Below are 21,234 nucleotides of genomic sequence, written 5' to 3' on the forward strand. Positions count from 1 at the left end.
GAGCTGAGCATCAGCGTGCGCACACACCCACACACACACATCTGCATGCTCGCGCGCACACCCACACATGCGCATGCACAAGCGCGCGCGCACACACACCCACATATACACATGCACGCGCGCACACTCCTGCCCTAGGCCCTGTGCTGTCGAGCCACTGCCACAAGGGTTGCGTGGGCCTCGAAGGCACCGGAGAGAGAATAGGAGAACGCAGTCCCATAGATACACACACACGCACACACACACATGTACACAAAACGTGCAAGTACACGCGTGGCAGCTTACTACAAGAGAACCACACAAGTTCACATGTGGGCATGAACTGTATTCACAGTTGGTCATACTGTCTTGGGCATATGAGGGAGGAGCAGGAGAGTGAGTGAGTGACTCAGACACAATGCGCTTCGACATGCTTGCACATGCACCGGTTTCGGACAGTGGCAGAACGTGACGGAGAGAGAGAGAGAGAGAGAGAGAGAGAGAGAGAGAGAGAGAGAGAGAGAGAGAGAGAGAGAGAGAGAGAGAGAGAGAGAGAGAGAGAGAGAGAGAGAGAGAGAGACAGAGAGAGAGCACCAGCGTTCCAGCTCAAGCTCCAAATTTCTAGTTGCTTCTCCTGGTCACAGTTAACACAGAACAGGGCTCAGGCAGTGCCGAGGAAGTGCTTGTACTTGGTGCAGTGTCGTGAGCAGGATAAACTTCCAACATCTCTACACAGTGTAGCTCTTCAGGCGCACACGAAGACTCAGAAACCGGAATATACTTTACATGATGATTGAAAGTCCAGCAGCACAACAAAACTTCCAAGGACTGGTTTGGCACTAGCTTCCGTCTCATTGGCGTGTGCCCAGCCAGTTTTGGAAAGAAAGAGTAGACGTTCATTCCTCGTTCAACCTGCAATGAACTGGAGACAACACAAACCAACAAGACAACGATGGTTGTCATCAGCTCATGTGTTCACCACCGCAGTGCTACCATTCACTTTCCTGCTCCAAATGCCGCGTGACTACCAGGCTGCATGGTACTACTGTCGTGGACATGGAAATCCGGCCGCACGTATAGCGGCCCCAGGGCGCTGGCCATGCAGCCGTAGCACGGTTTATCACGCACTGCTGATGGTCGCATTGGATCAACATGTGCACTGCATGCAACGTTCTGTACGCGCTGAGGGCGCCGGCCCCGGTCAATCGACTGGATTTCCATGTCCGCGACAGTACGATGTGTCAATAATAGACCGTGATTTGCATTTTCCAATGATTAGGACTGGTATTATTTCTATTTTTCACACTTAGAAAGAAAACAAGGGGCAAGATTTGATATGGATTATGTGGTTGTTGGCTATGTCAACATTTGAAAGAGGGTTGCAACCGTGATAGCACTGCAACATGAGTTTAAACCTACGTATTGCATGGTATACTCAACAGTTGGCGAGCAGAGAATTTCGTGCCGAATTCCGCCCCAAGGTTGTGCACAGCAAACAACTTGATATATCATTAGCCCTACCCTTGTGCTATACGTACCCGTTGTGCCGATCGAGCCTGAGCCCTCTACTCGACTCCACGGTCCAATGACATTCGGTCATCATGGCCAAATTCAAGTCACTCAAGTGTTGAGAAGTGTCTACGTCGTCGCACACAGCATGTGTCGACATACAAAAATATGTGTACGATAGAGAAAGAACTACTGAAGAGCAACCAACTGGTTTCAGCACTCTCCTTCAAAGGATAGGTCGGTGGCAGAGGGCCAAAGCCGGACAATAGTTGGAAATTCTCAGCGTTGAATTTCTACAGGCTGTAGATACCTGGAAAAGCTCGATTTCCCGCCACGGAAAATAAAAAAGTCTTGATTTGGGGTGCTGGCGCTTCGCCTGTTCATGACGTGAGTTTTTGGAAGTTTCGCTTGGTTATCCCGACCGAATTTGTGTGAGTTTCCGGAATTTTATCGAGATTTATCGAGTTTGTTGGAAGATTTTATATTTGTGCGAACTAAACCCGAATCCTGCCAGGCAAAATTTCACGTCACGTCGCACGTGTAACTTAACCTCTAAAAATTACACGTAACGTGAGATTTGCACCGCGTTTTGAAAAAGGGCAAAACACGTGTAACTTAACCTCTCTACTGTCCACGAAAGAATCCACCAAGCAAAAGGAGTGTGGGCATGCGAAATCCCACCAGGACTCCACTAGCAGCTCTTCCACGTTGACGATGTAAGCGGCAGGGCAAGGCCTCACAAATCCGACAGACTTCCACAACGCTTGACCAGTGCACTCATGACGACGAAATATTGAAGTTTCAATTCCCACCATTCCGCCATTGGGACCTTCCTCTCCGCACTCGCTCGTCCACTCCACTGAAAACAACGAGTTGTTCCAGCACTCCACCAGCCAATCCGCAATTCCCACCACTGCATTCTTCGAGCTTGGATTCTTCACAGCACTCGAGGGACAGCTACTCCACTGCGAGTGGTGGACCACGGCCGACGCAGCAGTGACAATATCGAAGTAAATTGTCCTGCAAGCTACATCGCGATTCCGCGCTCCAATCATGCAGCACTACCTTGGCAGTGTGCGAGGGTGCTCCAGGGTCGACTCTGGCTACGCCAGAGTCGCCCTGGGCAGGCAGAAAACTTGGGAGAAAGCCAAAAACACGGAGCTCAGAAAGTGTAACGTGCTCCCAAGGAGCACAAAACAACAACATGTTTTATTTTGTTTGTTTTTTCACACACACACACACACACATGTATCCACAATAACGCACACATGCACGCACACACGTTTAATCTGTCACGTCATGTGGGTGAGCAACGTGCGTCCATATCTCTGCAGAGAATTGCTATAACAGTGATTGGAAATAACAAGCCACTTTGTTCAACCATTCAACATCGTCTAGCTTCCATCCCCAGTGCCCGAGGCCAAATAGTGGAAATTTGAGTGCTGGTTAGCTCTGTACCATAAAATTGCAGGCAAGTGCCAACTCTTGTGTGTGTGTGTGTGTGTGTGTGTGTGTGTGTTTGTGTGTGTGTGTGTGTGTGTGTGTGTGTGTGTGTGTGTGTGTGTTGTGGTGTGTGTGTGTGTGTGTGTGTGTGTGTGTGTGTGTGTGTGTGTGTGTGTGTGTGTGTGTGTGTGTGTGCAACATATAATTAGCGTGTACTCGATGTTCACATGCTCCTGGCTGGCTGGGCACTTGCCCATAGTGGACGCTTGCTGGCGATCATAACAGCAAAGGTACAGTGCACATGCTTATTCAAAAACTTGGCAAGTTGCAGTTCCAGCATTTATTAATAAACTATTATAAGTAGTGAAAGAGAAGAAGAGGTCTCGCGAAGAAAATAGAGGATAATGGGAACGCTATCATACAATGTACCCACCTTCAAGGAGAGATAGGTACCAACCCTCTTCATTGTAGCAGCAGGCAAATCATACTTGTGAATGTCAGCGTCTTCTTGACGATGCTCCAAAAGTAGCAGCACTAGGTGCCTTTGCTTGTAGTTGTCCGGTGACAGTTCCTTCATCAGCAGCGTGTCTAGACAAATTGGCAAAACCTCACCTCCATCCATTGAAGCTACGGTATACTGCCATATCCACCACTGGTGGTCTTCGAAACCCTCAAAGTAGGAGCGGAGCACAGATTTGACAGAATCCTCCCTGTACTGCTTGAGTGGACACTTTGTAATGTCCAGACCGTCTTTTTCGGGCCTGGGATGAAAAGACAGTCAGAAAACAACAGACGAACATGTTGAAATAAGAAGTAGCGACGTCGGCGGTAAGAGTAGACGCAGTTTGTAGCTCATACATAGAGCACACCACTCATACATAGAGCACACCAGGGGTCATACATAGAGCACACCAGGGGCATAGAGCACACCAGGAGCATATTAATTCCGGGAAACACTGGGTATCGGGCAGGGAGTAGTGCATTCTTGCAGGATGTGCAGAGTGGAAGGTTTGACATGCTCCTCGTGTGCTCCGGATGGCAGCTGTGATTCAGTTGAGTGTCAAGTTTGGCAAGTGAGGTCCACGTTGGAGCCACACACTTAGTGGGCATGTCCTTGTTTTAGTTTAAAGAAAGCTACGAGGTGATCTGCTATTATGTGACTTCCCTATGTAACAACTTGAGTGAAGTGCATTCCTTGTCTGTGTGGAGGCAAACATGAAGTTTCTGAAGTCGTCCATGTGGAGCTATACTACCGAGGCTTCAGCTCACAAGATATTGGCTTTGTGGACAGACGGCAAGGCCTGTTGAAGCAAGCTCAATTATTACTTGAGTCGTGGGAATTGAGCGAGATAGTAAATAATGTGAACGTTGATGCCCCCCCCCCCCCCCCCCCCCCCCAGGTCAGTCATCATGTGGGTGCCCCTAAAATCGATGAAGCAATGTTACGAAGTTGTTGGCCTCGAAGGTAAAAAGTCATGGTCACGGTACGTGTCTGGGAAATGTCTCTTGTATCCAATAGTTCGTAACAAAAGACCCCTGATATAATATAATTCAAGAACATAAAGATATTATCTTACTTTGCCGGCATAATTGACTCGTCACCTATCAAGGTCTGCTCATTGTGGGATATCACCAAGTTTTTGCGCCTTGAAAAACGTCCTTTGGGCTGATTTGCAGGTAAACATGTCACCTCATCCACGTAGCGCACAGAGAGTAAATATCTCACAACAATCTGATTCTCGGTAGCCGGCACGCTGAAGACAAATTCACAGATATCGTTCCGTGTGCCAAGCAGAGTATGGTTGCCATTGCAGCAAACTTGAACCTGAAGTTCATCACCTGGAGCCAGCTCTTTGCCGGCACATTGCTTGCGGTCATACACATTGTTGATGTCTGGGCCGACTTTCAGCTTCCAGGACTGTAGCGTAAGAATTTCCTCGGACTCATTGCTGCAGATTATTGGGACAGTAGGTCGCTCCTCTAGGTCAACTCGAACATCACCCACTGTAATAATACCGTCCACAATATCATGGTCAGACGACACCTTCACAGCGCTGTGTACCAACACCTCCTTTGCTAGGGCTCTAACAGGACAGAGACAAATAAAAAAGACACAACATGAGTGTAAGATTAACATAACGTCCTTCAACAAGCTTCAATGGCAACAAGCTTCAATGGCAACAGGCTTCAATGGTAACACGCTGACAGCATGATAGCTGCAATTACTATATCCACCAATCCTCGTGCACATAAACTACATAGTTCCCTATTCCGTGATGTACTCAGGCTATGTATACGGACAACACGAGCTGCTACTTACAACGTGTGTGTATGTACTGCTACGCACAATTATGCACTGCTACGCACAACACATGCATGTGCTGCAACACGTGCATGTGCTGCAACACACAACATGCGCTGGAGGTTGCGCACTCGATTAGAAGATCAGACCTAGATCACATCAGTATAGGAATCCCCTGGATGTTGCCATGGATGAGTGCTTACAAGTAATTAGTTACAACAGTTACTGCATGTAGGTAACACTGATGAGTACTCAAGTGCTTACTAGCAATTAGGACAGCCAGACTTCTTTAGTACTACCCTGGATATAACAGTAGGAATGACTTATTATGTGTTCAAGTAGAACAATCGTCACATGCTCAGCTTCCTCGGACCAAGACCATTCAACTCAGCACCCCGAAGGCTGCGGCTGGTGAAAAAAGTTTTGATTTTTAATTTGTTATGCTAAACAGCTAAAGGCGACCTGGGTTCAGCGAGGTGTGAAACAGTCCAAACTACCACAGTGCATGATTGTACATGACAAATACTGTACTACAAAATTTTATACTGTACAACAATTATGATAATCAGATATCCACACAATTATTTCAAAATACTTGGGCCGTGATCGTTTGGTCGGATCCAGATCCAGATCCATCGGATCCACTGGATCTGCAATGATCGAATCCGGATCCAGATCCTCCGGATTTGGATCCGAGCAACCCTGCCCAGGGAGCAGGGTTGACTGGATCCATCGGATCCAAATGTGACCTTTGTGCGTATATGGCGGGTAAAAATCATTCTTGTACTCATTGTCATGTCGTACGTCTAGTGGGCTTTAATTGACTTTTCGTACGACGCACGCGATCAGTACGACGCACGCGATCAGTACGACTTTTGAATTTTTTGGGTGACCTGTCAGCGCCATTTTTTACTTCGTCAACATGGCAACAGCCAAGGTCCGCAAAAAAGTGTTCGCTTGATTCTGAAGGATCCGACGGATCTGAGATTTGGATCTGGATCTGGATCCGACCAAACGATCATAGGCTTAGTATGAGTAAGGACTATGTAGGGTAGATCTACATAGAGTAATCAGTATAATAATAGTACAGTACTTGCTAGTGATTGTAGTCGACTTCACAAAGCGCTTACTTTGAGGCTGACTTAGACTTTGAGTCAGGACCTTTCGTAGTGTCTTCCGCAGCCAGTGCAGCGGCACGTTTCTTCCGCTTTCCCTTCGCAGCGCGGCGTTTTTTCTTGGTGCTCGGACTTCGCTGCTGTACATTGGTAGCTGCAGGTACGGCCGCACCAAGCAATTCACCTTTGCTGAGTTTGATTCCTTTCGCTAGCACCACCAACAGGTCTCCATTTACCACCCGAGCTAGGCGGAAGGTCTTCAACACGTACATTGCCGTGCCCGCGCTAAGTCCGCCTGGACACCCATGCTTCTGCTTGAAACTGCTCAATTCGATACGAAGCTGCTCTCGGGTGATTCTATCGTCAGGCAGCCTGTCATTCTCGTAGAGATGGACTAAGAGGTGCTTGGCTGCCTCTAGCTTCTTCTCCATCACTACAGTGATCGCTGCCCGGTATTGAGCTACTAGTACTACTTACTTGATACGAAACGTAACGTTGTTGCAGTAAATCTACATCATCATGATTGTTCTACTACTAATACGTGTACAATGGTGTACTGCTGCACTGAAACCTAGTACCTGTAAGCACGATTGCCGGCGTGGTCTTGGACACTTTTAATTTTTTCAAGCTAAAGTAAGAATGTGAGAACCACAAAAACACAACACTCAACTTTTTCTACCTCTCGTCTTGATTCACCATTCCACAAACGTAACGTCGTTACTGTACTATAAGAAGACTGTATTATTTTATTACTCTTTCATTCTCATGCCAAAAAGCTAACTCAACTAAAACAAGTCCAATAACCTGCACCACCGAAGCAGGAACCTAAAACTAACACACCAAGGAAAATAAGCACACCACATCTAATCTACGCCTCCGCCGCTCCGGATCACAGACTAGATCTACCATCCCGATCAGGGAGTCGTACAAACTAGGGAGGTGACACGGCACAGAAATCCGTGTCACAGGGGTTGACTCGCATGTACCCGGGCCCCTCGTTGTTCTTTTTGGAATAGTTCAGACAGTCCAGTCCGAAAGGTCATACCAAGAGTAGATTTATCTACTCTTGGTCATACTGTACTCGGATCGACTCGCCTTCTGACTGTACTTCACCCGTCATCATGACCATGAATCATGATGACGGGAAGCATCAGCCCACGGGCCCGGGGATTTCCCGTGGCCCTCAAACAGCCTACAATTGTAGGCCTGATCCTATCGGAAGCTGAAGAGATCCACGCGTGTCCCATTTGATTTCATTGAGAACTGTGCGATCGAAAACTTACGGAAATACACGCGCGCCGACAATGCCGTCCGCCTCCGTCAAAACATCGTCAGGTGCATTTTCTCTTGCGCAGTGAGTTCCTTTCGTCCTCGGATGACTTCTCCGACGACGACACCCATGCTTCTGCTTGAAACTGCTCAATTCGATACGAAGCTGCTCTCGGGTGATTCTATCGTCAGGCAGCCTGTCATTCTCGTAGAGATGGACTAAGAGGTGCTTGGCTGCCTCTAGCTTCTTCTCCATCACTACAGTGATCGCTGCCCGGTATTGAGCTACTAGTACTACTTACTTGATACGAAACGTAACGTTGTTGCAGTAAATCTACATCATCATGATTGTTCTACTACTAATACGTGTACAATGGTGTACTGCTGCACTGAAACCTAGTACCTGTAAGCACGATTGCCGGCGTGGTCTTGGACACTTTTAATTTTTTCAAGCTAAAGTAAGAATGTGAGAACCACAAAAACACAACACTCAACTTTTTCTACCTCTCGTCTTGATTCACCATTCCACAAACGTAACGTCGTTACTGTACTATAAGAAGACTGTATTATTTTATTACTCTTTCATTCTCATGCCAAAAAGCTAACTCAACTAAAACAAGTCCAATAACCTGCACCACCGAAGCAGGAACCTAAAACTAACACACCAAGGAAAATAAGCACACCACATCTAATCTACGCCTCCGCCGCTCCGGATCACAGACTAGATCTACCATCCCGATCAGGGAGTCGTACAAACTAGGGAGGTGACACGGCACAGAAATCCGTGTCACAGGGGTTGACTCGCATGTACCCGGGCCCCTCGTTGTTCTTTTTGGAATAGTTCAGACAGTCCAGTCCGAAAGGTCATACCAAGAGTAGATTTATCTACTCTTGGTCATACTGTACTCGGATCGACTCGCCTTCTGACTAGGCCTTTCCGGATTATGTGTTTGCATATTTTTGCATTTTGGGGGTCAAAATGCATTTTGTCCATTTTGACCAGGGAGTAGTAAAATACAGGGAGGTGACACGAGCATGTACGTACGGCCAGTTTGACGATTGCCTCAGCACCGTTTTCACCCGGCGGGTGAGATTGGGGTACTATGGGTACCGAAGTGTGTAGACACGCGCGCGGATCAGGATTCTCTCGATCAGGGAGTAGTAAAATACCTACCGCCAAAGAGACTCCTACTGCAGCCCGTAGAAACTCAGCGCTGAGAATTTCCAACAATTGTCTGCCTTCACAAAGTTTGGTAGTCGACCAAACTACCACTATGTCAGGATAGAAGTCCAGCAAGAGTGGTATCACTTTGCGAGATATCCCTGCGCGCCGTAGATTTTTCCTGTGTCGATACAAGCTGTTTACGACGACGTAGCCCGCATTTCAATCCTTGACAAACTTAGGAACATTTCATTCCGAAAAGTGAACTCCCGAATCTCTAGCATACCTTAATATGAAATGCTCATCATCACAAAGAAGGTAGAGAAGTACTGGTTGATCACAACTGAGGAGAAATTAGGGGCGATCGTGTGGTGTCCTAGAGATTTTTTCGACTTCAAAATCTGTGCACTCGCTTTTCATCTCCAATCGTACACGTATTGTTCTCAAGGAAATCACCTTCCTTCTATTGCTCCATGCCGTCGATCGGTACGATTTTCGGAAGGGTGGTACCTTTCCATATGACGATGACACAGATGTATCACAAGAGCAAAACAAATGCTGTTCCATGAGATGGATATAGACCTTTTCACGGAATTAGTTCTTCGACAAATACTCCAGATTGATTCAGCAGATCATCTTTTTTTGCGAAAGAAAAAAAAACAAGCGCGAGGCAACCATCAAAAATCACGATTAGTGGCGTGTCACCTCCCTGTATTTTACTACTCCCTGATTTTGACCCACTTTGGGCTAGGGAGTCGTAAAATACCGGCATTTTACGACTCCCTGCAAGCGATAGGTACTTCACGATCACCATGAATGATCACCATGGTGCCAAATGTCACGCGACTAGCTGTCCCCATTTTGTTACCATGACAACGATGGCATTTTTTGTGCTTTTTGGGTAAATTTTTGCATTTTCTTTAGAAAAAAATTTGATTTATAGAGGTTTTTCAAAACACTTTCCATTTCCATTTTAGACCAAGGAAAAACGCATAATCCGGAAAAGCCTACTTCTGACTGTACTTCACCCGTCATCATGACCATGAATCATGATGACGGGAAGCATCAGCCCACGGGCCCGGGGATTTCCCGTGGCCCTCAAACAGCCTACAATTGTAGGCCTGATCCTATCGGAAGCTGAAGAGATCCACGCGTGTCCCATTTGATTTCATTGAGAACTGTGCGATCGAAAACTTACGGAAATACACGCGCGCCGACAATGCCGTCCGCCTCCGTCAAAACATCGTCAGGTGCATTTTCTCTTGCGCAGTGAGTTCCTTTCGTCCTCGGATGACTTCTCCGACGACGACCTAGCACTAGGCTAGCAGTCATTCGCTCTGGGACCGACGACAGATAGATAAATACTTCGTTCCAGCCTCCGATGCAAGCGAATTTTTTTTTTTTTTTTTCGCGCCGCGGGCAATAATATGCGATATTCCAGTGAGCATGTCATGAAAATAAATCCGAGAAGAAAGAAAAAGGCCCAACCCTGCCCTGCCAGTTATTTGGACTTACGGGGGTCGCCATGGCAAATAATAAACATAAAACTGCACACGTTCGGGCTCTCCGCCTTCTCCGTGAAATTATAATACCGTAAAAGAAAACTAGAGGGGAAAAAAGAAGCAACAATGGGGAATAGGAACTGATTTAGGAACCACTTGCAGTCAGTTACACAGGGCAGCGGGCCTCGGCAACGGCCAAGGTAGCAGATGCATCCGCCACATCGCTGACGCGCATGGGGCGTCGCCGAGCACCACGCAAACAAACCATGCTGGAGCGAACCAGAGCAAAGCCAAGTCGGCAGCGAATCCACGACATTACACGGTTGTACGGCTCCTTCGTCTTGTCGGACAGGAGCCCGGCAATCCGCTTATAGCAGGCTGTTGCCGACTTGCCCATGCCGCCTGTTGAGGAGAGAACGAGAGGTGAAAAAGTTGCATGTTCGATCTCTCGAACACGCTCCTCATAGCAGCGGCGTTTCTCCCGTTCGTGGCGCTGGTAGCAGGAGGGTACTGAGGTGGAGCGATTTGAAGCCGCGAAAGGGTTAAAAACCCGTACGTCGAAGAAAGTGCGGTCAAAACGCCCACCGGTGCACCCCAGACACCACTCGCTGCTATATCCAGCCTAGCCTGGGGGTCCGTTATGGCAGAGCGGTAGCGGAATGCTTCCCCAGTTACCGGCTGCAGGTGTGGTTCAGTGGTGACGTTGTTGGCGACCCGTTTGAGGAGACCAGCCGTAACATCTCGTACCTCGTTGTGCCTCAGTGAGGGAAACCCACCCAGAGAGCACGACAAGGCGTGGGCGACGGTGAACGATGCACCACACGGGCAGATCGATGGAAGGTGGGCTGGCGGCCAGCCATAGCGGAGCGCAAGGCCATCCCGGAACTCACCCTTCGAGAGGGCAAAGCCATGGGCCTTCAGGGGTCTACAGGTCAGCCAAGCCGACGCACCCTTCTCCGCCGCCAGACCGACACAGAGCTGGATATCAGTGTTCTGCGTCAGGATGAACTCTTTGGCTGCTTGGGCCGTTGAAGTGCGGGTACGACTTGCCACCTCCCTCTTAGTGGACCGTACCAGGTCCAGCACATGGCCAATCTGGGTGTCCTGGTCCAGAATCTTGCGGACGAGCGCCGAGGTTATCGCTGCCGATGCCCGGAACTGGTCGCCCAAGGTGGTGGGGTCGACTAAGCCGAGGCCTCCTTCACGGCATGGGAAAGCAAGGACCCTTCGCTCACGTGAGTTTACTGGCTTACCGCACAGGGCAGGAATAAGGACATTGGTGATGGTGTCTTCCAGAGGGCCAAGATTTTCAGCAGCACACTCCATGACTCTGCACAGGAAGGACCAGCGATGCTTCAGGCCTTGCGTGAATGCTGCATAGGCAGCCTGTGGCTGGGTTTCGGCAATCTTGGCCAAGGACACAATCTCGTCTTTCCACCCGTTTGCCTTCTGGGAAACATAGCTCTGGACGAACTCCGTCGATCCGAGTGCAGCACCTAGAAACCGGTGGCCGTCGGTGGTAATGTGCACACCGGTCCCTGCAAAGGCGTCCTCAGCTTCCGTCAGGTGACCGGCCTTGACAACCAGGACTGATTTCTCAGCATTTGCTGCGTACCCATATGCCGGTCCTTTCTGTCGCAGAATATCCCACCAAGCGCGTAGTCGTTGGACTCTGCCGCCCGCGGAGGAGTCGTCTGCAAACCACATCTGGATCGTTCCCTCAGCCGAGAGAGCACGAATGAGGGGTAGAATGCCCAGCGCATACATCGGCATCGCGATGGGATCGCCTTGGGTGGTGCCCTCTGCCGACATGATGACGCTGCCCCCAACAAACAGCTTTGCGGGTTGTCGGTAGCTGTTAATAACGACTGTCGCCAGGGATGGGCATAGGTGACGCATGTTGCGCAGGCATGCTTCCCTGTTCAGGTGGCTCCTACCCTCGGGTCCAAATTTTTTTGTTTGAAACGTGGCTACAAACGATTGTACTTTGTTCCGTAGGATATCTAGTGTACGGAGACAAAATTTTATCAAGTTCTACCGGCCGGTTTCACTCGGGGGAGGGGCCAAACATAGCATACTCACAATTGCCAATTTAGGCCAAAAAACACCGGAAAACCACTTTTTTGGCCGTAGCACTCGTAGTTACCCCATTTTTCTTGATGTCCAACATCAGGACAGTAGTATACTTGCTAATTACCAGCATAAGCTTTAGAAGTGGGTAGAATTCTGCTAGAAGGTGACCTTTTTCTCTTTTCGGAATCATCCCATTTCAGCGCACACGTCCCACATATTAGCCCCGCCCACAAGTATTTGACACTGGACTTGCCCTGTATTCGATGGTTATGCTATCATAACCTAATAATGGTACTGTGTAGCAAGTTTGAGCAGGTTCTACCGAAGGTAACTCTTGAAATAAAACTTTGAAGTGTCAAGTGATGCCATATTTTCAAGAATCAGCACATTGCACTGGGACATTGTCCAACGCCTTAGAACCCCTGACTCCACCATATGACAGATACGTATCTTGCAATAATTGATTGCAACATCTTCCGAACATAGTAGTAGAGCTTTGGATCAAGTTTTAGCAGTTTCCACCGAAGCTAACTACCAAAATAAAACTTTGAAGTCGCCCACATACTAAATGCAATAGCTGAGCATGTGCATTGAGTGTATGGTCTAAAGGTTTTCACAACTAGCTCCAATACGGCAGATACGTGTCTTACATTACTTGATTGCAACATCTTCAGAACATAGTAGTAGAGCTTTGGATCAAGTTTTAGCAGTTTCCACCGAAGCTAACTACCGAAATAGAACTTTGAAGTCGCCCACATACTAAATGCCATAGCTGAGCATGTGCATTGTGTGTATGGTCTAAAGGTTTTCACAACTAGCTCCAATGCGGCAGATACGTGTCTTACATTACTTGATTGCAACACCTTCAGAACATAGTAGTAGAGCTTTGGATCAAGTTTAGACAGTTTCTACCGAAGCTAACTACCAAAATAGAACTTTGAAGTCGCCCACAAACTAAATGCCATACATGTAGCTGAGCATGTGTATTGAGTGTACATGTATGCTCTAGTGTTTTTCACAACTTTCTCCAACATGAAGCCAATACTGATGTGGAATTTTTTGACTGCTTTGTCCAAAACACAGTGCTGAAGCAATGCACATTGGGCACTTTTTACTGGTAATGCAATTATTATATTATACAGTGTTTGCTGCCAACATAGCAACCAATACTGCTATACTAAATGCGTATTCCATTGGGTACGGTCCAATGGCTTTTCACTTCGCATCTAGCCACTGTTCTTCGTGCATTACTTGAACGCTTAGTCTCCATGGTAATGAAGCTAAGAGCCACACTGGAGAAGTTTCTACTGAAGCTAACTACCAAAAATATAAAATTTCCAAGATGCTACTATTACATAAAGTAGCTGTGTGCAATGCCACTCTGTTGAACACAGTAAGCAAAATTGAGTCACTAAAACCCTATTTGCCAGATATAAGCTGTTGAGACTGATAGCAGCTGAGCTGTATGATCTGATATGGATGGCGGTTCCACACTGACCAGCACATGTACATGTGCACAGGCAGAAGAACATACAAGTAATACACCTAACGTTACTTCGAAGTCCATCATGTAAATACAAGCGTATATACAAGCATCACTCCTGTTCTCCACAACCTGCAGTCCTGGGCCACTCCAGCTGGTCAGAGTGCAATAATTTCTGCAGCAGGCTTGACTTGGAAAGCTAATCACAACTGCCATGGTTGCAACATGAGTATTACCAGCGCTTTTACAGCGCTACTTGTATTATATTATTGTCAATCCATTGTGGTGCATGGCACTCGTTTTCAACAACCGAGTTTATGTCATTAGTTGCATATCCAACGCCAATAGAAAAAAGAAGGGGCGGGGCAAATTACCACGGTTCAACACTAGTCATATTGAACGGCGTTATGCCATGCCAGGCGCGCACACAAAACGCCCGCGCGAGTGCGCATGCATATACACACCCGGGTAACACACATTCGTGCGACTCTACATAGCCTGCACTGTCGTTCTATGTCATAGGAGTGAGTGCACACACATATATACGTACATGTAGATTGCCTAATTTTGCACACGTAATAAAATTGTGTAAGTATACACACATGTGCGTGCACATATAGATAGACTCAGCGGCATACGCATTAGTGTGTGCCGATAGGGCGACATGCCAATTATCGGATTAGTCTGTGAAAGTTGCACGGCACGACAAACTTTCGAACAGTCTAAAGATATGACACAATGAATGTGGAATACCCACCAGTGTGTAAGACCATTTCATACCTATTTCGCAGCGTTTGTGATTTTCGGAACGTCCCTGTTGATATTTGATGTCCTCACTTGGTTGATGACACAGTCACAAATTATCAAATTCACCTCCAATGCCATCCAATCTGCGTTCCGCGATACATGTACAGTGAACGGTGTTGAGGAAAGCCATACAGCAATAAAACAGTCGAGACTCCCAAGCAGAGGATACAATTCAACAGCGTATTGAAGTACGAATTGTTGTAAACAATTTTCAAGACACAATTACAAAATTTGAAGTGCGTCTTGAAACGTGTTTGAAGTGCTTCGATGTATTTACCTTCGATCTCCCTGAATCGATCCATCCACAGCTACCCGACGAATTTACCAGTCAGTGCGGGAGATGATCGAGCAAGTTATATTTGAAGGTCGCGAGATGTCAGTGGCACTGGCAGGAAATCTACACAAGCGTATTCTGAAATAATTTTCGACTCAGGCGTGATTCAAGAGCGGCCCAGTGACTTTGATTTCTCCCTTCTTATAGTACGAGCACCAGTCGACATTGCATTCTTGGAAAATCTTCTGCGAGTGCTGCCTTCCCCTTTCATAGAAAGAACGAGTGAAGAGGGACACTAGCACAGTAGCAGCAGGTTCTAGCTGTAGGTCGCCAGAATTGCAGAAAAGCGAGAAGACGTTTCCTACAACGATTGATCGCACAAAAATCATCGCTACCGAAAAATTTACTGAAAATCTACACTTTTCAAACGATGCGCGCGCAGAGGGTGTGAGCCACCTTAAACGCATTCGTGGCATCTGCCATTAAGACCGCTTCGGTATCCTCCTGGTCGAACGCCTGCTGCATGGCATGTATCGCCGCCTCGATCCCGCAGTCCTGGCCTGCACAGAGTTGAAGGGTGCCAGCTGCCTCTTGAATATCCTGACCAATTACGTACAGGATGGCCTTGCCCACCACTCTCCGCATCACCTCGCCAATCCCAATGGGTCTAACCCCCGGGTTCTTGTTGAGGGGGATGAGTCGGGATGCCAGGTACGCTTCCAGCGATCGGGGGTCGACAAATTCGGTCGCCACACGTCGAGCAGAGCTTGCCAGCGCATCGCATAGCGAGTCAGACGCGTCGGAGAACATTGTGCACATCCACCTCCATGCCTCAGCGTCTATACCGGACGGGCCGGCTGCGCCATGAGTGTTGAGTACCGCCTTTCTCACCAAGTCACGATTGAGACCAGAGAACCTGACCGGATGAGGCTGAGGAGGGGGAACACCTTGTATCAGGGCCTCCGTGGCTAGGGGCGCAGGGTCAGGGTGTTTGTCTTGCAGGACCTCTTGCACTGACTTGTCACCGATGCTGTCATCCAGCGCCAGGGCTCCAGCATTTCCGTTGGGGGCTAGCGATCGTAGGGCGTTGGATAGCTTCCCACTTGTCACCAGGTTTGCAAAGTGGCGTGCATCATCCTTCTCCTTGTTACCCCCGCGGTGGGGCCGGCTAGGTGCTGTGAGCTCCTCTTGAATCGTTCGGCATTCGTGCAGCAGGTCGTGTAGGTCCCCTCTGTGCCATGCTGCTAGGCGGCGCTGCAGGATATCTGCGGATTTCTCTGCAGGACCTGGCGGCTTCTGCAGCATCAGCATTTGGAAGACCATGGCTACTTTCAGAGCTATGCCTTCATATGGCCCACTGGTTCCAAAGCATACAATGTAATTGGAGAGTTGGGATACAAAGAGCTTGCCAGTGGCTCCTCGGGGTACCTGCATTGCATTCGGTCTACAGTGTACCACTTCTTCGTACACGTCTTGCACAGCCTGCACAGAATCCAAGTTGGTACGCTCGCCCAGAAGGAATCCTGTAGTGGGGGCAGTAGGGAAATTCGGGAGATCCCGTGGTCCTTCCTCCAGCTCCTGATCTGAGTGTGTCGGGGTCTGTTGCAGCTGGCTCTGATCCAGATTGGCTACGAGGTCGACCTCTTCTGGGGTGGGCACAGGGCTTTCCTGGGACACACTTGTGCGTGCTTGATGCTGGTCCAGTGTCCTCCACGCATACTGCTGGGAGTCCGACTGAGCGCCGGCAGGAGGCTCGTCCGCTCCGCCCTCCGTAACCACGGTGGTTGGTTGCAGCTGATCCAGTGCTCTCCAAGCAAACTGTTGGGAGTCTGAGGCGGCGCTAGCGGTCTGATCGCCAGTAAATCGAGTGGATTGATTGGCCTCATGGTCAGCCGCCACCTCACCGCTGCACGGTAGATCTACGGGTACGGGATCTCGACATTCTGCCAGCAGGGTGGCGGTGAGAGCTGTGGCTGCACTGGCATCCACGCTGGCATCATCGCATTGTACGGTTAGAACTGTTCCCGTAGCGTTGTCCTGCACCGTAGGTTGTCGATGGCCGTTGACAGCTTGCTCCGGCTGGGGAGGAGAAGGGATGGCGGAATTTTTACAACGATCCTTCTTTGACGGAAGGCAGCTCCAGCATTTCCGTGCCGCCTTGGTGCAGTCACACCTGACGCAGGTGCCGTTGCCGTTGCACCGGCAACACTGGCCACTCTGCATCAGGGTGAGTTGCGAACGGGGCGCCAGAAACCAGGTCCGAGTGAGAGCTCAAACTCCCATCCGGCATCCGTCAAAATTTTTTTTTCCGTGCAAGCGAATTTCAATAATTACGGAGCGGTGCGCACGCCAAGTAAATTCTCACGCAAATATGGGCTGTGGGGAGCGCCAGCCGCTGAAGACGATGTCATCGTGATGTACCTGGAAGAATCTGATGGTGCTTATGGTGGGGAAGCCATAGAGAGCGATCCCTGTGTCGACAGTCTCCCAGAGACGGAATTTTAGCCCATCGACTTTCTACGTACATGTACCTGAGTGACGGCAGCGCAGCGCGGCTTGCGTGCGACCTGACGGAGCTTTCCGACAGCGATTCTGGGGCGATGCTGCTCTCATTTGCGAGCGAGGCATGGCCACTGAAGTTTGTGATGGCTATGGCGTTTGTTTCCGCTCCGAAGTCGACTTGTTTTGGCAGTATCATGTCAATGTCGGAACTCTGACGATTTGCATGTGTACAATTTCCGAAAAAAAATTGACTAAAAAAAAACTAAAAATTGACCCAAATATTAATTAATTGCACATAACATGAAGCTGGTTTCTGAAAATTTTAAGTCGTGTATCCATGGTATCTGCCCCATTTCTTCTTTATGGCTTGCACAATACACCAGTCTTCCTAAACAACACATTTATAGCAGGGGTTAAGTACCATAATTATAAGAGAAGTACAGCCAGTGATATTGTCATGTTGAAATACTACAATTTTGACACAAATTACACATAACACGAAGCCAGGTTTTGAAAAATGTAAGTCGTGTATCTGCCCCATTTCTTCTTTATGACTTGCACAATGGTCCAGTCTGCCTAAATAACACATTTATAGCAGGGGTTATGTACCATATTAGAGAAGTACAGCCAATGATATTGTCATGTCTAAATAGTAAATACTACAATTTTGACACAAATTACACATAACACGAAGCTGGTTTTTGAAAGTCGTGTATCTGCCCAATTTCTTCTTTATGACTTGCACAATACACCAGTCTTCCTACTACATGTAAACAACACATTTATAGCAGGGGTTAAGTACCATACAAGAGAGCTACATTGTACATCTAGTCATACTGTCATAAACAGCCAGCATTTTTCCTGCAGCAGTCACACCACCATCATCATTATTTCCAGGGAAATCCTCTTACATTGTCAGCTCCTACGTCGTTAGATACAATGTAGGGAGCTGTAGGACCGGCTCGTCAAAAAAGGAGAACCTGAACAAGCGTGCTCGGGACGTCTCAGCAATCGCAGTATGCCTGAGCACTCCAATAAAAACTTGATCAATGGCAAAATCGTTCGCCACAGAAAAATCATACTTTGCGGGTCTTGCGTTGCTGCACGCTTGGAGGTGAAGTACAGAAGGCGAGTCGATCCGAGTATGACCAGTTTTGGACTGGACTGGACTCAACCAAAAATAACAACGAGGGGTCACCATGGTCACGGGTGCTAGTCAACCCCTAGCCTAGGCCCTGGCCCTGTGACACGGATTTCTGTGCCGTGTCACCATGGTCACCTCCCTAGTTTGAGTACGACTCCCTGATCCCGATCCTAGCATAGCGGCAAATGATACACACTACAGTCTACACTAGTACTGTCACTACAAATGTAGGCGCGCGGGTAGGCCACCCAGTTCGTTGTTTCGGGGGTCACCAGTAGGGCCCGGTGTTATGCCCGAAACTACCGTAGATCCACGAGTCTTTTGACGGCGTGTGCGGAGGATTACAAAAAAGTGAGCATTTTCGGCAAGGTTTGGGAGCATTTTCAGCAAGGTTCACGAGAATTTCCCAAAAGCATTTTCGGCAAAGTTACTTTGCGAAATTCTCGTAAACCTTGCCGAAAATGCTCCCAAACCTTGCCGAAAATGCTCGGAAAATGCTCACTTTTTTGTAATCCTCAGCACACGCCGTCAAAAGACTCAAAACCAGTTAGTCAGAAAATACCGGTATTTTACCACTCCCTGGTCAAAACCATTATTTTCAATTTATAAACTACTCAACAAGAAGCTAACCCACGGAATGCGGAAGTGACGTTCTTGTTTGGGAAGTTTTTCTTCTCTCAATGTTGATACACAACGGCCAAGTGCTCCGTTTCCCCCAAAATGCTGCATCACGAGCCCAAAGTGCTGGGTTCGCGGATTGTACCGAAAATGCTCAAAAAAATGCCGGCATATTACACGGGGGCCTAGTCACCGGCCCGACCGACCGTCTTTTTTCACCCGACCGCAAAATGCTTTTTTTTAGAGTGCATGCAAATGTCATGTATTTATTTTTATAATAATCTCCGACCCGCAATCGGTCCTGAAACACCATCAGCAGCTCTACTCCGCCACTGCGTCGCTCATCAGTGACAGAAGTTTTCAAGATGAGAGCTGCTCGTCAGACTCGTTTGTCAGCGAAGCCAAGATCTGGTCCTGGAGGGGGCCTGGATCTGATGGGACAATGACTGCGCTGGATCGTCTACAGCCAGATTTGATCGACTGGCTTGATGGACAAAAGCTATTCGATATGCACAATTGTACAATCATGTATGCACATACATGTACATGTACATGGTAGTCACTTGAACCAAAATAAAAATAAAATAAAATGAAAAATAAACCCGACCGAGCGACCCTGGTACGGATGAGTGAATTGAAGTGACCCGAAACAACGAATTAATTCTAGGTGGCCCTATAGTATTTTTTTGTATATTTTTCACTCACAAAGCAACTGTTCAGTACATGTAGGCATGGGGCAGTGGTCTACCAGAGCAATCACACTCACCACCGTAGTGGTTTTCCAGAAATGAGTAGAAGCAAAAACCACACTCGCAGCCACATAATAGATAGATACCCGAAAACATCTAAATCCATCAAAGAACCGCCAGCAAGCACAAAACTTTTCACTCACAAAGCAACTGTTCAGTACATGGGGTAGTGGTCTACCAGAGCAATCACACTCACGATAAACTCCAGGGCACCCTCTGCGACTGATCAACCGGCGAATTGCCATGATGGTACGGTCTGTTGTCAAGTCGTGTGACAGCTCCAGGTGTACAGCTCGGGTTGTAAGGCAGGTGAATATCACGCCGTACCGCTTCTCGTGATGTCGTCCGATAGTGACTGTCAGTGGCCCGAAATAGTCCATGCTGCCATGTGTGAACATGGCAACGCGTGCGTCGGGAATCTGTCCCATCTGAGGTGGTGTTGGCTGGGCACGTTCATTTTTACACTGCTGGCATACGGTCTAGGTACGGCGGACGGCTGTGCGTAGTTTCAGGACCCAATACGTCTGGCGGACGTCGTTTGCCACACTATCCTGGCCATGGTGTCCATGCCAGACATGGTACTGCTGAAGGAGCATCTGTGTGAATGGGTGCGACGGGTCCAGGATGACGGGCTCGGGCGTCAATGGACTTCCGGGTGGTGCACTTCGAATTCGACCATGCATTCTCACCACACCGTCGCTATCTAGCACAGGTGAGAGGTCTCGAAGTTCGCTGCTACTGCTCACATTGCTGTGCTTCTGCAGGTCGCCAATTTCCTCCCGGAAGCTGTCTTGCTGTGCTTTCTTCCACCACAGCTTCTGGACCTGCTGGTATTCTGATGGTAGCAACTCAGGGTAAGTGACTGTTGGCTTGCTTGACGCTTTTGCACGCAGGTTGTTGACGTATCTGACGATCCATGCTGTCGTTCTCATCAGCCGAATCCAGGATGAGAAGCGGCTGATGTCTGGCAGGGCTAACGGCGCTTCTTTGGTGACTACCGCAGTAAACTCTGCCTTCATCTCGGCTTGGTCGTCGCTGGTGGTAGTGTCTCGCCCAGGATTCTCTCCTGGCCACTCAGACTCTGGCTTGGTCAGAAACTCAGGACCATTCGTCCAGATGTGCCCCGCTGCTGAAGTCTCGGATGGGGCTCTGCTTGCTGCATCTGCTGGGTTGCCGTGTGCGGGACCCACCGCCATTGCAATACGTTAGTGAACTCCTCAATCTCTCCGATACGATGTGCTACGAATGGCTTGAATCGCCGGGCGTGTGCTCTGATCCATCGTAGGGCAGTGATAGAGTCACT

General features: G+C 48.5%; 2 protein-coding genes and 1 long non-coding RNA gene across 5 annotated transcripts in view; all 3 read right to left on the reverse strand.

Annotated features, from left to right (window-relative positions):
- LOC135813616 (uncharacterized) overlaps positions 1-1,857 on the reverse strand; it is a 2,017-nt gene extending 160 nt beyond the window's left edge. Inside the window, exons 1-2 of the long non-coding RNA XR_010553044.1 lie at positions 1,518-1,857; positions 1-901 (exon numbers count right to left, since the gene is read on the reverse strand). The exon at positions 1-901 is cut by the window's left edge and continues 160 nt beyond it. This is a non-coding gene — a long non-coding RNA (uncharacterized LOC135813616). The remainder of the gene's footprint in view (positions 902-1,517) is intronic.
- The window catches only part of LOC135814591 (putative helicase MOV-10), a 34,327-nt gene extending 27,079 nt beyond the window's left edge, over positions 1-7,248 (reverse strand). The window contains exons 1-3 of one of the 3 annotated variants that reach the window (XM_065327736.1): positions 6,364-7,248; positions 4,509-5,015; positions 3,365-3,692 (exon numbers count right to left, since the gene is read on the reverse strand). In XM_065327736.1, coding sequence (XP_065183808.1) covers positions 3,365-3,692; positions 4,509-5,015; positions 6,364-6,779 — 1,251 coding nt within the window. In that variant the 5' untranslated portion in view covers positions 6,780-7,248. The remainder of the gene's footprint in view (positions 1-3,364; positions 3,693-4,508; positions 5,016-6,363) is intronic. The other 2 variants (XM_065327735.1, XM_065327737.1) reach the window with 2 other exon arrangements.
- A 7,116-nt stretch (positions 7,249-14,364) lies between these two features.
- On the reverse strand, positions 14,365-17,203 carry LOC135814589 (uncharacterized). The gene is made up of 2 exons (XM_065327730.1): positions 14,922-17,203; positions 14,365-14,727 (listed from the first exon to the last, which is right to left on the reverse strand). The coding sequence occupies exon 1, from the start codon at positions 17,139-17,141 to the stop codon at positions 15,342-15,344; it is 1,800 nt and encodes a 599-aa protein (XP_065183802.1). The 5' UTR covers positions 17,142-17,203; the 3' UTR covers positions 14,365-14,727; positions 14,922-15,341.
- Between the last annotated feature and the right edge of the window lie 4,031 nt (positions 17,204-21,234).

The sequence above is a fragment of the Sycon ciliatum genome, chromosome 4 (genome assembly GCF_964019385.1).
Source record: "Sycon ciliatum chromosome 4, ocSycCili1.1, whole genome shotgun sequence".
In the NCBI taxonomy this organism is placed as follows: Eukaryota; Metazoa; Porifera; class Calcarea; order Leucosolenida; family Sycettidae; genus Sycon; species Sycon ciliatum.

Coding starts and splice junctions, on each gene's coding strand:
- LOC135814589 (XM_065327730.1), bottom strand. CDS start 17,141: ATGCAGAGTGGCCAGTGTTGCCGGTGCAACGGCAACGGCACCTGCGTC.